The sequence below is a fragment of the Eurosta solidaginis genome, chromosome 1 (genome assembly GCF_040869045.1).
Source record: "Eurosta solidaginis isolate ZX-2024a chromosome 1, ASM4086904v1, whole genome shotgun sequence".
Taxonomy (NCBI): Eukaryota; Metazoa; Arthropoda; class Insecta; order Diptera; family Tephritidae; genus Eurosta; species Eurosta solidaginis.
In genome coordinates this window covers 116,286,514-116,302,308 of record NC_090319.1, presented here as the reverse complement: position 1 = coordinate 116,302,308, position 15,795 = coordinate 116,286,514, and the positions used below count along the sequence as shown (strand labels likewise).

The 15,795-nt window shown below is 39.1% G+C and overlaps 1 protein-coding gene across 5 annotated transcripts in view; it reads left to right on the top strand.

Annotated features, from left to right (window-relative positions):
• The window catches only part of LOC137236756 (meckelin), a 215,467-nt gene that overhangs the window by 186,498 nt on the left and 13,174 nt on the right, over positions 1 to 15,795 (top strand). For 4 of the 5 annotated variants that reach the window (XM_067759738.1, XM_067759740.1, XM_067759736.1 and 1 more), the window contains 2 exons: positions 5,714 to 5,870; positions 5,946 to 6,033. The exons of the other annotated variant lie outside the window; for it this stretch is intronic. In XM_067759738.1, the coding sequence (XP_067615839.1) occupies positions 5,714 to 5,870; positions 5,946 to 6,033 (245 nt within the window). The remainder of the gene's footprint in view (positions 1 to 5,713; positions 5,871 to 5,945; positions 6,034 to 15,795) is intronic. 5 annotated transcript variants of the gene reach the window in all.

Sequence of the window (15,795 nt, the reverse complement as noted above, 5' to 3'; positions counted from 1 at the left end):
GATCTGCTGCTGAAATCCTACAGACGATTCCCGAGGGAGAGCGGAATAACTACGTAACTTTGATGGGCGCTCTAGAGAGGCGATACGGAAGCGAACACGGGAAGCAGATGTACCAAATAGGGTTGCAAACCGCTACAAAAAGCTAATGAGACTTTGCAGGAGTTTGCGTCAGATGTCGAAAGGCTTGCACATTTGGCGAATGTCGACGCACCCGTGGAATACACCGAAAGGGTAAAAATTCGGAGCTTTATAAATGGCATACGGGACGTCGAAAAGAAGCGAGCCACATACGCAAACCCAAAGCCAACATTCGCAGAAACGGTATCACATGCATTGACTCAGGAAACTGCCTCACTATTGAGTAAACCAGCTTTCAAAGCACGCCGTGTGGAAGTAGAAAGGCCAGACTGGGTGAACACAATATTGGAGGAAAGGATCGCAAAAGCGGAGTGACAGAGTAATCAAATGCTCCAAATGCGGGAAGCGAGGTCACATTGCACGTCATTGCGGTCTTCACCCTAGTGGTTTCAACAGCATGGGTGGTCTTAAGTACAAAGCTGGATGAGCAAGAGCGAGTCAGGTGTAAAGATCGAGAACTTTCCCCAGCTATTAAATTTCCTGTGACATCTATCTCGCAAATTGGAAGAAAATCGAGTAGTCTTACCGTCAGGGGAATGTGGATGGCAAGGAGCGTGTACTTACTGTAGATTTGTGGCGGAGATCGTTGATGAAGTCATATTGGGAGTGGACTTCTTAGTTGACCATGACATCAGGATCGATATGCAGAGAAGGATTATGCGCTATAGGAACAAGGATGCGCCACTTAAGTTAAGTTTGGAGAAAGGGTTCAGAAGTAAGCGAGTGCTGGTGGAGGAGATTCGACAGAGACCACAAAAGTCAAGGAAAGTAAATCGGGCAAAGGTTGATGGAACGAATGGGCCAAACAAATCAAAACCGAAGGTACTTGCGAGAATCATGTAACTCTTGCAGAATCATTCTGGAGCGTAAGTTTATTTTCTCTTTTTTATTGTACTAACTGTTTTATATACATATATATCTAATATATAAAATTCTTCTGTCACGGTTTTAGAGGCTGAACTCCTCCGAAACGGCTGAACCTATTCTCATGAAATTTTGTGAGCATATTGGGCAGGTCTGAGAATCGGCCAACGTCTACCTTTTTTTCGCTACGTGTCTAGGGTCTTGAGATCAAAACGTGGACCCGGGTACCCCTAGAATGTGTTTATACAATATGGATATCAAATGAAAGCTGTTGATGAGTGCTATAGTACAGGATAATTTTCATACCCCTGGGTGACCAGGGTCTCGAGATATAGGCCAAAACGTGGACCCGGATACCCCTACAATGTGTTTATACAATATGGATGTCAAATGAAAGCTGTTGATGAGTGCTATAGTACAGGATAATTTTCATACAACTGGGAGGCTAGGGTCTCGAGATATAGCCCAAAACGTGGACCCGGGTACCCCTAGAATGTGTTTATACAATATGGATATCAAATGAAAGCTGTTGATGACTGCTATGGTACAGGATAATTTTCATACAACTGGGAGGCTAGGGTCTCGAAATATAGCCCAAAACGTGGACCCGGGTACCCCTAGAATGCGTTTATACAATATGGATATCAAATGAAAGCTGTTGATTAGTGCTATAGTACAGGATAATTTTTATACAACTGGGAGGCTAGGGTCTCGAGATATAGCCCAAAACGTGGACCCGGGTACCCCTAGAATGTGTTTATACAATATGGATATCAAATGAAAACTGTTGATGAGTGCTATAGTACAGAATAATTTTCATACAACTGGGAGTCTAGGGTCTCGAGATATAGCCCAAAACGTGGACCCGGGTACCCCTAGAATGTGTTTATACAATATGGATGTCAAATGAAAGCTGTTGATGAGTGCTATAGTACAGGATAATTTTCATACAACTGGGAGGCTAGGTTCTCGAGATATAGCCCAAAACGTGGACCCGGGTATCCCTAGAATATGTTTATACAACATGGATATCAAATGAAAGCTGTTGATGAGTGCTATAGTACAGGATAATTTTCATACAACTGGGAGGCTAGGTTCTCGATATATAGTCCAAAACGCGGACCCGGGTACCCCTAGAATGTGTTTATACAATATGGATATCAAATGAAAGCTGTTGATGAGTGCTATAGTACAGGATAATTTTCATACAACTGGGAGGATAGGGTCTCAAGATATAGCCCAAAACGTGGACCCGGGTACCCCTAGAATGTGTTTATACAATATGGATATCAAATGAAAGCTGTTGATGAGTGCTATAGTACAGGATAATTTTCATACAACTGGGAGGCTAGGTTCTCGAGATATAGCCCAAAACGTGGACCCGGGTACCCCTAGAATGTGTTTATACAATATGGATATCAAATGAAAGCTGTTGATGAGTGCTATGGTACAGGATAATTTTCATACAACTGGGAGGCTAGGGTCTCGATATATAGCCCAAAACGTGGACCCGGGTACCCCTAGAATGTGTTTATACAATATGGATAGCAAATGAAAGCTGTTGATAAGTGCTATAGTACAGGATAATTTTCATACAACTGGGAGGATAGGATCTCGAGATATAGCCCAAAACGTGGACCCGGATACACCTAGAATGTGTTTTTACATTACGGGTATCAAATTGATGCTGTTGATGTGTGCTATAATACAGAGTAAGTTTTACACCGCTGAGTAGCTAGGGTCTCGAAATATAGGCCAAAACAAGGACCCGGATACCGCTAGAATGTGTGTGTATTATGGATATGAAATGAAAGGTGTTGCTGAGAGCTCTGAAGTTCATTGTGATATTCGATTTAGTCGCATCAACCTGGTAAACTGATAAATATGCATGCGAAGCCGAAATAAAGACATGAATTAATAATACCCACATACTTATTTGCATACGTCCTATTCGATTTGCCTGAAATTTCGTATATAAATTTGCCTATATTAGTATTTACGATGCTTTTTTCCGGAAAGTATAATAGAGACGGACTGGGACTGGGATTAGGACTAGGACTGGGGCTGAGACTGAGACTCGGAGTGGGACTGGGACTGAGCCTCGGAATGGGACTGGAACAAAATACTGGGACTGGCATTAAGAGATGAAGAAGAAGGAGAAAAACTTGAGAGAAGAGAAAAGAGAGGAGACTGAGAAAGAGATAGAATGAGACGAAGATGGAGATGAAGCGAAAAAGACGTAGGGAGGAGTGAATAAAGGGATTAAGAAAAAGTGTAGAGGGGTAGGGCAGAGTTAGACGGAAAAAGCTTATTAAAATGTATGCAGATAGGCCAAATTTAGGGCAGAACAACGTCTGCCGGGTCTGCTAGTACATATATATAATTGCATAATAACTGAAATTGTTATGAAATGTTTTACGTTTTATTATAGTTTGATACCAGGGTGAGAAAAGAGCCATGAAGTTCGCAGTGCCGAGGATTTGGAGGGAACCGAGTAATCATGACACTGATTGATATTTTTGTGTAGTGAAACCACTGAAAGGGGAACGTTTAAGGAAAACAATATATTCGGAACTACCATCGACATCCGCTCCAGTACCACTTTCGGAACAAAATCCTGTACCTCATCCACCTGTGTTGGAAAAGCAACTATTCCCTCAAGGCAGCTTTCAAACACCGAGTTCATCTGCATCCCTACATTCCGAATTTGTTCCTCAATTTGAACCAGGAATACCACATCTCATCAACTCTGAAGATCTCAATAACTTAATAAGAGACTTAAATCTATCAAAAGACAAAGCAGAGTTATTAGCATCGCGGCTTAAACAACGAAATTTACTTACTTCTGATGTTCGAATATCTCGGCAAAGAAAGCGTCATGAAGAATTTTCTTGTTTCTACAGTAAGGACGATGGACTCTGTTTTTGCTATGACGTGAAAGGTTTATTTGAAGCAGTTGGTATTCCTTGTAATACAAATGAATGGCGCCTCTTTATCGACAGCTCAACAAAAAGTCTAAAAGCAGTTCTACTACGCAATGGGAACAAATTTCCATCTATTCCACTGGCACATGCCATACATCTCAAAGAAAATTATGACAGTATTAAAATGCTAATAACTGCAATCAAATATACGGAATACAAGTGGGAAGTTATTGGAGACTTCAAGATGGGTTGTTTTTTTACTGGAATGCAAGGTGGATATACCAAACACTCCTGTTATCTTTGCCAATGGGATAGCAGAAATGATGCCGCCCACTATCGCCAAAAACATTGGTCTGAACGTACTGAGTATGGGGTGGGAAGATTTAATAGTAAACATGAAGCAATTGTCGATCCTAAAAATATATTGATGCCGCGCCATTGCATATTAAATTGGGCCTTATTAAACAATTTGTGAAGGCTCTTAATATTGAGTTTAAAGCTTTCAAATATTTGCAGACTTTTTTCCAAAGCTGTCAGAGGCGAAAATTAAAGCTGGAGTCTTTGTTGGCCCTCAAATAAAAAAAATTATGAACTGCGATATTTTCCCGGACCTACTTAGCAATGAGGAGAAACAGGCGTGGAACAGTTTTAAGGCAGTAGTTCATGGCTTTCTTGGAAATCATAGGGATGAAAATTATGATGAGCTGATAACTGGCATGATTACGAATTTTTCCGCCATCGGATGTAGAATGTCGCTAAAGATGCACATGTTACATTCAGATCTGGATAAATTCAAAGATAATATGGGAGCTTATTCAGAAGAACACGGGGAGCGATTCCATCAAGATATAATGGAGTTTGAGAAACGGTACCAAGGCCAGTATACGGAAACCATGATGGGGGACTATATTTGGACGTTAATAAGAGAAAATGTTACCGAATATGGCAGGAAAAGCAGGAAAAAGCATTTTTAAACATTTAAACTGTATTCTAAAACTAAATTTATAAGAATAAATCTTAAATTGATTTCTACTATACTAGAATAAATCAAATCTATGTCAAATTTTGATGAATTTTCATGTTTTTCGTTTTTCTCATTTTTTTTTCGAACAAAACCAAATCTAAAATTTTTTATGTTCATATTCTTATTTCTGGGTGCAAAAGCAATAAAAAAAATATACGCACGACCCATGTACAAAAATGTTGTTGACCAGTGTAATATAAGTTATGAATTTTTCAAACAAATCTTGAAAGATTGATCAAATCAATACAACTTTTTGACATAAAAGATTAATAATTTCCCTAAAACTTGTTGACATTAACAAAATTAATATAACTACTTATAAACTACTAAAGGTAGTTTTCTACTACAATTTTTGCTGAAGGGGATTGAATTATTCCCTGTACTTCGTAAAAGCAACCCGTTCTGATTTTTAAATCTGGGGGTGTCAAAGCTCTACCATTATTAGAGAACAATCCTCTGGTAACTGAATCATGGGGGTTACGAATGTCCTGGAGCTGCAGGTTGGGACAAAGTTTTTGATTGAAAACAAACGCACGATAGATAAATAATTTTCGATCGAAAATTACGTATTGTTTCTTTGTTTTGCATACATTTCGCTATAGAGAAAAGGCATTTTTTCAATTTTCGTCACGTAAGAATCAGCTGTTTTAGTCTGGTGAAGTGGTCGTTTAACATAATGCAAATACACGAACGATTCGTCTCTGAGGCGAAACATCCGTTCGTAATAGAAAACAAAGGCCTAAATATCTTAAATTTTTCACAGAATTTACTTTCAAAAACTATTAGCACCATTCGAGCCGCCGTATAGCATGCCGCAATCACATTTTCAAAAGGAAATCAATACCACCGATGCAGCAGTTGAACGTAGCTCAGCAGCTTATAGTAGTATGAACCGCTTTTTATGTGCATTTATTGATCATGTAAGTAACCAATAAGAACTATGTTTGGAAATATTTCGTTTAATTTGCACGTGCACTAACATGTATTCATTTTAGGCTATCAAGGATATGGACTATATAATAAAGGAGAAAACTCTTATTGAGAAACTCTTCAATTGTGAATTTGAGAACTATTTAACTGAGAGTGAGTAGATATTGCAAGATTTGAACAAAATGATCATTTATTCTACTCTACCTATGTTAATCTGTTCATCGAAAGAAATGAAAATTGTGAATTTTTACAATTGAAGAATATTTCTATTCCGCCATTGCCATTGTGAATTCATACAAGTGACGAACGTTTCAAAAAAAGTGTTTTAATAGTAAACAGCCTGGATCACCTGTTAAATCGCTGTTCGATTACTTAAATCATAGCTCTACATATTTTAAAATGTTTGCTTAACAGGCTGCTCATATTTTCTCTATCAACTAAATTTCAAAAATTAATAATGATATGTAGTCCGATTTTCTGTAGATACATTTAAAAAAAGGCTGGTTGGAAACACAAATACGCAGTTCATGGCGCTTTAATTTATTTACCGCGCTCAAAAAGCAAACCTTTCTTCCATTCTCTGGCCATTCGCGACAGCCGATCTCCCTGTCAACTATTATTTGACAGGTAGGTATGGGAATGGAGGAATGGAAAGATTTTTCACTTGTATGGATTCACAATGCTGACAAAAAGGCTGACAGGGAGAAAGGCTGTCACGAATGGCCAGAGAATGGGAGAAAGGTTTTTAGTTGACTTGCGACAAATAAATTGAATTGCCAAGCATTTTCCATATGTGTTTCAAACCAACGTTTATTTTAAATGTGTCGCTAGAAAATCAGGCTTAGTTAATATTCATTTATAAAAGCCAGCTAAGCAAGCATTTTAAAATCAGCCCAATTTTAAAAAAAATTCTTTGCGAGTTTTTACCTTCTCCCATTCCTCGTATTCTAAATAAAAAATTCTTGTGAGTTTTTTCAGTTCTCCCTTTCCTCTTATTCTGAACAATGTTCGAAAAAGGGAAAACTGGTTAATGAATAAAAGTAGGTTTTATGAATGTGATTGAAAGGGAGATTTCTCTGCCATTTTTTAGGAGTTTTTTTCACATGTTGATTTAAAGGGAATGCATCAAAATAGTTTAAGTTCACTGTTTCTTATACGAAAAAACACAAATTTATATAAATTTGTGCTAAAATACATTAACATTCTACCACAAAACTCTTTGTTACAGTCCAAAAAGTATATAAATAAGCAACGGAAGAGCTCTTAGCAAATTTGATCCAGTCATCCAGAAATTGCGAAAGGATTTTTTAAGAACGCTTCGATCGATTTTGGCATATACGAAATAGGAATTCAACTCGGCTTGGCCGCCAGAATATTGTTTGCTGAATGGAAGCAGGCAACTCCAGCGGATTTGTGTTATCGTGCAGTCGTCTTATGCTCCAATGTTGGTGTTGCTATGACACCAATTCGTTACTCATTTCAGTCAATACCATCTGAAATGAAATACTGTGCTTTGTTTATATTTTATTTCTTAAACAAACTGGCAACAAAAACTAAATTTATCAATTTGTTAACCAAAAATAGAAATGCGCAACAAAATTTCAATTGGCAAATCAGTTGACTTCGAAAATTCGAAATTCCTATTCCCCAATTATTGTTCTCTATAATAATGTAAGGCGCTATAACCTCTGAAGAGATCTAAGGCCGAGCTTCTCATCCAATTTGCGTCGTGCTCCTCTTCTAATGTTGACGGAAATCTGGTATTTTAACATTTTTCATTGGTATTCTTAAGGCGGCATTAATAATTGTTCGATAAGGGAGCAAAGCTATTATCTTAAACAAATGAGTTAACTCTATGTGGTGCGCGTAGCTTTATATCACTTATGTTTTTATACTCAGTTGAGCAGAGCTCACAGAGTATATTAACTTTGATTGGATAACGGTTGGTTGTACAGGTATAAAGGAATCGAGATAGATATAGACTTCCTTATATAAAAATCATCAGGATCGAAAAAAAATTTGATTGAGCCATGTGCGTCCGTCCGTCCGTCTGTCCGTTAACACGATAACTTGAGTAAATTTTGAGCTATCTTGATGAAATTTGGTATGTAGGTTCCTGAGCACTCATCTCAGATCGCTATTTAAAATGATTGATATCGGACTATAACACGCGTGGCACCGCCCACTTTTAAAAGAAGGTAATTTAGAAGTTTTGCAAGCTATAGTTTGGCAGTCGTTGAAACTATCATGATGAAATTTGGCAGGAACGTTACTCCTATTACTATATGTATGTTTAGTAAAAATTAGCAAAATTGGAGAACAAACCCGCCCACTTAAAAAAAAAATTTTTTTTAAGTCAAATTAAAAAAAAAAGTTAATATCTTTACAGTATATAAGTAAATTATGTCAACATTCAACTCCAATGCAACAAAATACAAAAATAAAAGAAAATTTCAAAATCGGCGTGGCTCCGCCCTTTTTCATTTAATTTGTCTAGGATACTTTTAATGCCATAAGTCGAACAAAAATTTACCAATCCTTGTGAAATTTGGCAGGGCTTAGATTCTAGGACGATAACTTATTTCTGTGAATAAGGGCGAAATCGGTTGAAGCCACGCCCTGTTTTTATACACAGTCGACCGTCTGTCCTTCCGCCCAGCCGTTAACGCGATAACTTGAGCAAAAATCGATATATCTTTACTGAAATCAGTTCAAGTACTTATCTGAACTCACTTTGTATTGGTATAAAAAGTGGCCGAAATCCGACTATGACCACGTCCACTTTTTCGATATCGAAAGTTGCGAAAAATGAAAAAAATGCCATAATTCTATACCAAATACGAAAAAAGGAATGAAACATGGTAATTGGATTGGTTTATTGACGCAAACTATAACTTTAGAAAAAAACTTTGTAAAATGGGTGTGACACCTACCATATTAAGTAGAAGAAAATGAAAAAGTTCTGTAGGGCGAAACAAAAAAAACCTTGAAATATTGGCAGGAATAATGTTCGTGGTGTTACATTTATAAATAAATTAGCGGTATCCCACAGATGATGTTCTGGGTCACCCTGGTCCTTATTTTGGTCGATATCTGGAAAACGCCTTCACATATACAACTACCACCACTCCCTTTTAAAACCCACATTAATACCTTTCATTTGATACCCATATCGTACAAACATATTCTAGAGTCACCCCTGGTCCACCTTTATGGCGATATCTCGAAAAGGTGACCACCTATAGAACTAAGGCCCACTCCCTTTTAAAATACTCATTAACACCTTTCATTTGATACCCATATTGTACAAACGCATTCTAGAGTCACCCCTGGTCCACCTTTATAGCGATATCTCGAACGGCGTCCACCTATGGAACTAAGGATCACTCCCTTTTAAAACACTCATTAACACCTTTCATTTGATACCCATATCGTACAAACAAATTCTGGAGTCACGCCTGGTCCATCTTTATGGCGATATCTCGAAAAAGCGTCCACCTATAGAACTAAGCCCCACGCCCTTTTGAAATACTCATTAACACCTTTCGTTTGATACCCATATTGTACAAACGCATTTTAGAGTCACCCCTGGTCCACCTTTATGGCGATATCTCGAAAAGGCTTGCACCTATAGAACTAAAGCCCACTCCGTTTTAAAATGCTCATTAATACCTTTAATTTGATACCCATATCGTACAAACACATTCTAGAGTCACCCCTGGTCCACCTTTATGGCGATATCTCGAAAAGGCTTCCACCTATAGAACTAAGGCCCACGCCCTTTTAAAATACTCATTAACACCTTTCATTTGATACTCATATTGTACAAACGCATTCTAAAGTCACCCCTGGTCCACCTTTATGCCGATATCTCGAAAAGGCGACCACCTATACAACTACCACCACTCCCTTTTAAAACCCTCATTAATACCTTTAATTTAATACCCATATCGTACAAACACATTCTAGAGTCACCCCTGGTCCACCTTTATGGCGATATCTCGAAAAGGCTTCCACCTATAGAACTAAGGCCCACGCCCTTTTAAAATACTCATTAACACCTTTCATTTGATACTCATATTGTACAAACGCATTCTAAAGTCACCCCTGGTCCACCTTTATGCCGATATCTCGAAAAGGCGACCACCTATACAACTACCACCACTCCCTTTTAAAACCCTCATTAATACCTTTCATTTGATACCCATATCGTACAAACAAATTCTAGAGTCAACCCTAATCCACCTTTATGGCGATATCCCAAAATGGCGTCCACCTATAGAACTATGGCCCACTCCCTCATAAAATACTCTTTAATACCTTTCATTTGATACACATGTCATACAAACACATTCCAGGGTTACCCTCGGTTCATTTTCCTACATGGTTATTTTCCCTTATTTTGTCTCCAAAGCTCTCAACTGAGTGTGTAATGCTCGGTTACACCCGAACTTAACCTTCCTTACTAGTTTTTTTTTTCATTTTACCTTGTAGGAGCCATTATCTCTGACTACCTGGAAAATAGTATGAGAACTTCAAAAGCCGACCGTGCTTAATTCAATAAAACCAAGCACATAAGTTACAGTTGTTTATCTGATATTTTATTAAGGCCCGGCTTTTCAGTAAAAGTTCAGCTCAGTTTGTAAGTTAACTTACACTTAAACTAATTCTGCACTTTTTCAGTCTACTTTAACTGAAGTTTAAGCTGAGCTTAAGCGTCGACCCCGGCAGGGTTAAACTCCAGTTAACATTTCAGTTATTTGCGTTCGTTCGCAATGGCGTCGAATATACCCAACAAGCAAGTGGGCTTGGGTACCATTAGAACGCATTTTGATAACAAGCATACTTCTAAAATCTGTTGTTCTGTTAACAATGCTTCTCCCCATTCAATGGGCACGAACACTCACAGATTGTCATCAAAGTCCTCTAACGGGAGTCCAAGCAAACTGACAGTTTCAGCCGGAGCAGACCATAGGGAGATTGGTGTTGTGGTGGTCCACATTAAAATTGAAAAGGTTGGTGGTGTTATGTGGGGACACATCACATGCAGAATTTACATTACGTATGTCGGAGTTTATTCTGGATAAGTAAGAGTTTAACCTGTTACAGCATCCAGAACAAAGTTGGGCCAGGGTGGCTCGTGTCTCCCTTGGTAGTGTGCTTTCTTCTTCTGCAACCGTAGGATATTGTATATTAATAACAAGGTTCAAGAGGCCCGTCCTGGCGTTTACCGATTATGTGCGAATTTGGCTTGGGGCCTGTTTATGCTTGTCTGGATCAAACGGCTGTGTTGGCAGGTGCCGGCTCTCATCATAGTGCTTATGGTGATGTTCCGTTAACTCCGTGTAGGCGGGGCTAGATCAAGCAGTTGTTTGTTAGGATTTCCTGGTTTGTGACAGCTTAGCAAAAACTGCCTTTTCAGCACTTCGTTGTGCTCTTTGGCCTCACTATGTAGGTTGCGTTCGGGGGTCATTAGAAGACATCCCGTGGCAGTTCTAACTGCATCATTTTGACAGGCCTCCATCCTTTTCCAGTGTGTTTTTAAGATCAGGCGACCAAACTGGTGACACGCAGCTCATGAGCGGCCAGCCAATTGCTTTGTACGTGGTTAGCAACGTTTCTTTATCTTTTCCCCAGGTGTTACCAGCAAGTGACTTGAGGATTTTGTTGCGGTTTTTTACTTTAGATACAATTTCGTTGGCATGAGCCTTGAATGTTAGAGTATTATCGAACGTTACCCCTAAGATCTTTGGGTGTCTGACAGTCGGTAGCGTCACACCATCGACGTGAACGTCTAATAATTACGTCATCTGTTCCTTCCCCGTCGTAAACAGAGTGAAGAAATTAGAAAGATCGGGGAGATAGCTCTGTGCCACGAGCACCATCATGTGATGGAATTTTTCCTGATTTAGTCCGTAATTTATCTGAGTGTTTATGACGTTTAGCGCGGTGGTGGTGCTGTGCAATTTCTGGAAACCATGTTGGTGGGTTGCTAGGCGAATATTTGCCGTGAAATGTGGGAGCTAGACGGCTTCCAATATCTATGCTACTGTCGAAAGGAGTGATATCGGTCGATATGACTCGCCTTCGTGAGCTGGATTACCAGGCTTTAGTATTGGAATTATCCTTGACATATTCCATTCTTCGGGAATGACAAAGGATTTCAGCGACAGCTTGAAAACGTGCGTTAGGTAGTTTATTCCCTCAGCGCTAAGGTGCTTTAGCATTGGCATGGCTATTCCGCTGGACCTATTGATTTAAAGGGCTTGGCCTTGTGGATGGCTTCTTCAACCTCTGTGGTGCTAATGGTAATGGGTGGCACGTCGTATTTGTGTTTGCACGACGTCTGGCCTTGTCTACTGAAGAATGCATTATAAATTGTCGGCAAAAGGCTCTCGTGCATTTCTGGTGGTCAGATGCGAAAGTAAGCATCGGCTGCCATTCAACGCAGTTTATGAGACCTGCGCTGACGATTTAAATGTCTGGCGAGCTGCGACAATTACCTGAAATTCTGGTGGGGGCATCGCAGTTTATCGTGCAGAAAGTCTATTTGCTCTGGTAGCTGCCTGCCTCTGCTGTCGACTAGCAAGCTGGAATGCCAGAGGTCGTGGTGAGCGCTGAAATCGCCAAGGAAAAAGCCACAAAGTAGCGTATTGATATCAGGGTTATAGCCACTTGGACAGCAGGTGACAGGAGGGATAGAGATGTTCATTTTTTCTAGGTCAACATCGCCTGACCGGATGGTTATGATTTGATTTTCTAAGGTTGTATATTGCACGGTGTGATGGGTGATAAAGGCAAGGCCACCACCATTACTCCTTGTGCGATCTTTCTTATTAATGTTGCAGACATCGAAAGTTCGGAATTGCGGCTAAATGGATATAATTTTTATTCATGTAGTCAACTATCTCTGCGATCTTACCGGTTAATCTGTTACAATTAAGTTTCAGAATTCTGAAGTGCAACGGGAGGGCACTCGTAATTCTGGGAGTCAGAGATGGGTGAAGGCGCCTTGAAGTATATAGGCTGCGTCGAGTGTGCTGCCCGATTGCTGCTGGAGTACCTGGTGTCGATGAGTTGGTACTTGTGCTTTCACATCACGGTGCAACGAATGCACCGGTCGGACGGTTGCCATTTCTATGCGCAGAGCATCTATGAAGGTGGCATCGGCCAAGGTATAAACTGCATTGAACCGATGTCGCGAGCATATATGTTCATAGCTGGCATACGGAGCACATGGTGTGGGGGACGAGGAGTTGATGACCCCTTCTTATGCTAGTGCCTATGTCGGAAAGGGTGGGGTGGGATAAAAGCTAATGCTCGGAATTACAACTGTCCATGTTACATACATTGTAGTAATGGGTTGCAGCGGCCGCGTTAGCTGGAGGCGCCATTTGGCGCGAGCAACAGCGGACAGTTGATGTGGCCTGCTGGGCAGCGCTGCTGCTAGAGGCTGGCGGAGGTTCGCTTGAGAGTGAACCGCGGGACGTCCTTGGACGCGAACAGCAAAGAGCCACAATTCGGAGGCAACGAACGTTGGGTTCTAACCCAGAACAGCCCGAACGATGCAACCATCTTTTACACGTGACCCACTGGCAAGACTATAGCCGACATATGCAGCAGAACCACAGCCTGGGACCGTGGCTAGATTCAATACCTTACCAGAGCAGTAAGGTATGGAGCAGTCCAGCTGCAAGGAGCTGTTCCGAGGATGACAATTTGTGGCAGGGACACATCAAATTAAATGGGGTTTCACTGAAATTACAGCTCTTGGTCGGGGGAAAAAATGCCGAGTTGCTCCGGTACATAGAACCTTCTTCTAAAATCTCAAGAGTTGTTTCGAAACAGTGGCTCAACTTGAGAATCATAGCGTTCTCAGCAAAAAAGGAATTTTTTATAAATCAAAAACTGATGTTACATAAGTTGAAGAAAACATAGTTCCCAACTTGTACTCAAGTGTGGTTCTTTAATTGGACACAAATGTAAGATTCAAATACTACAGTTGCTAGTACCACTTTGGAGAAGATTTTTTCAACTCCACCTCAACTCGACATACAATGTAGAGTATCAACTGGCGAAATGTGGTTGATATTCATTTGAAGACTATGCAGTTCTCAAAATCTCGCAAAGGTTAGATAATTATTTGAGAATGACGTTGGAGATCAATTCGAGAAGCATAAAGTTTACAAAATTTCTCAAAGGCTGGATACTAAATAGAGAATGATGTTGGAAACCAATTTGAGAACTATCAACTTTAAGAATGATTAGAGAATGATGTTGGATATCAACTCCAGAATTATATATATGTATATTTCTCTAAAGGCTTAGAAATTGTTTTTCCATGTTTGTTTGGTAAACAAAATCCAGCTTTTGCCGTATCTACAAATTTTCTAGATAATAAATAACCAATGGTGCCGTATTAAAAAACCTACCCCCAAAGGCGGCCTTGAACTGTGACTAAAAAACTGCTCTTTAGTTTAACTGGAGTTAAAATTTGACTAGGGTTGAAGCAAACTTAGTTTAAGCTTAGCTTTATAAACTACTGAAAAAGCGGGCCTAAAAGGTTTTTTGCTTAAAATAAAACATCTGTTTACAAAATCGATTTAAGCATTTTTTGGTACCTAATTGCCCATTCTTCTACAATAATTATCTTCCCACTTCCAGAAATACTTTTAGTTAGGATTTTTAAGATTTTACACCTAACCTACTCGAGCCTTGCTTCCATATTTCCTATTCTCTCTTCTTCCCTTTCTGTTTAGAGTTTCCACATAGAAAACATATATGGTATTTTGCTTAATTTCGCTCACACTTTATGGACTCGGTTGAATTGGCATGGGAACAGCTCCTGGATATAGCCGGGGACGTTTGAAAAGACGCGGATCTGACCGGACAGCTGATAAAAACAAATAAACATATACGAAATTTTCTTGAGTGTTTTCTTATGATGTGGATACTTGGCTTATTCGTTAAGATCTTCCACTTATTGAGCCAAAATAAATTATTTCGTAGAGAACAATATCTTCATCGTTCGACTGACATCCATAAAATTATTCTAAACAAAACGTTTGCTTTTGATTGCTTTTTTGCTCTTGATCGAAGCTTTCTCCGAAGCAACGGTATTTCGCAAACTTGGATATCGTTAGCTTAATGTGAAAATGTGCTAACTCACTTTTTACAAATTTTACAGGAGACGAAAAAAGCTGAATAATTTTTGAAATAACCTTTTTTTCAAAACTGTGAATGAGGATACCTTAATTGCAATACTTTTGAGTGTAGAAGCTTTGAAAAAGATAAATAAAAATCATGTATGCCAACCCAGCGCTATTTTATGACTTAGCACAATTTCCGCACTCAAAACAAATTTTTTCTCCTGACTTAGCACTTTTTACTCAATATGTTTCCCCATCACTCCTCCCCTTTAATGATTGAAATATAACACTAAAACCAGATCTGTAAAATAATAATTACTAATGGTAATGATTATCCGTTCCATTGATTATTTTCCTTAACCCATTAGGCCCGGCACGTTGCGTCTGCGCAACGTTGACGGCTTCGCATATATTTCACAGGTTTTCGGAAAATTTTACGAAAAAACATCTAAAACTTAATAAAAATGAACTTATTTAAAATGTGTTGTATTTATATTTGAATGTAGTAAAGATTTATACACATTTATTTTGGTTTGAATATCCGCAATTTTTTGGGTGTCTTTTGTTAAGTAATTAAAAAATACTTTCAATTTAAAAGTTAAAAAAATCTCCTTGTTGCTCGCATTTTGTCTAAACAAATTACCTGAAAATAAATTTTGCACAATTTTATATTGCAACATGTAGTATTTATATGCAATTAAAAGTTTACGTTGCGCAAATGCAACGTTGGGACTTGACGCTAATCATATTTTTAACCGGCAGCATT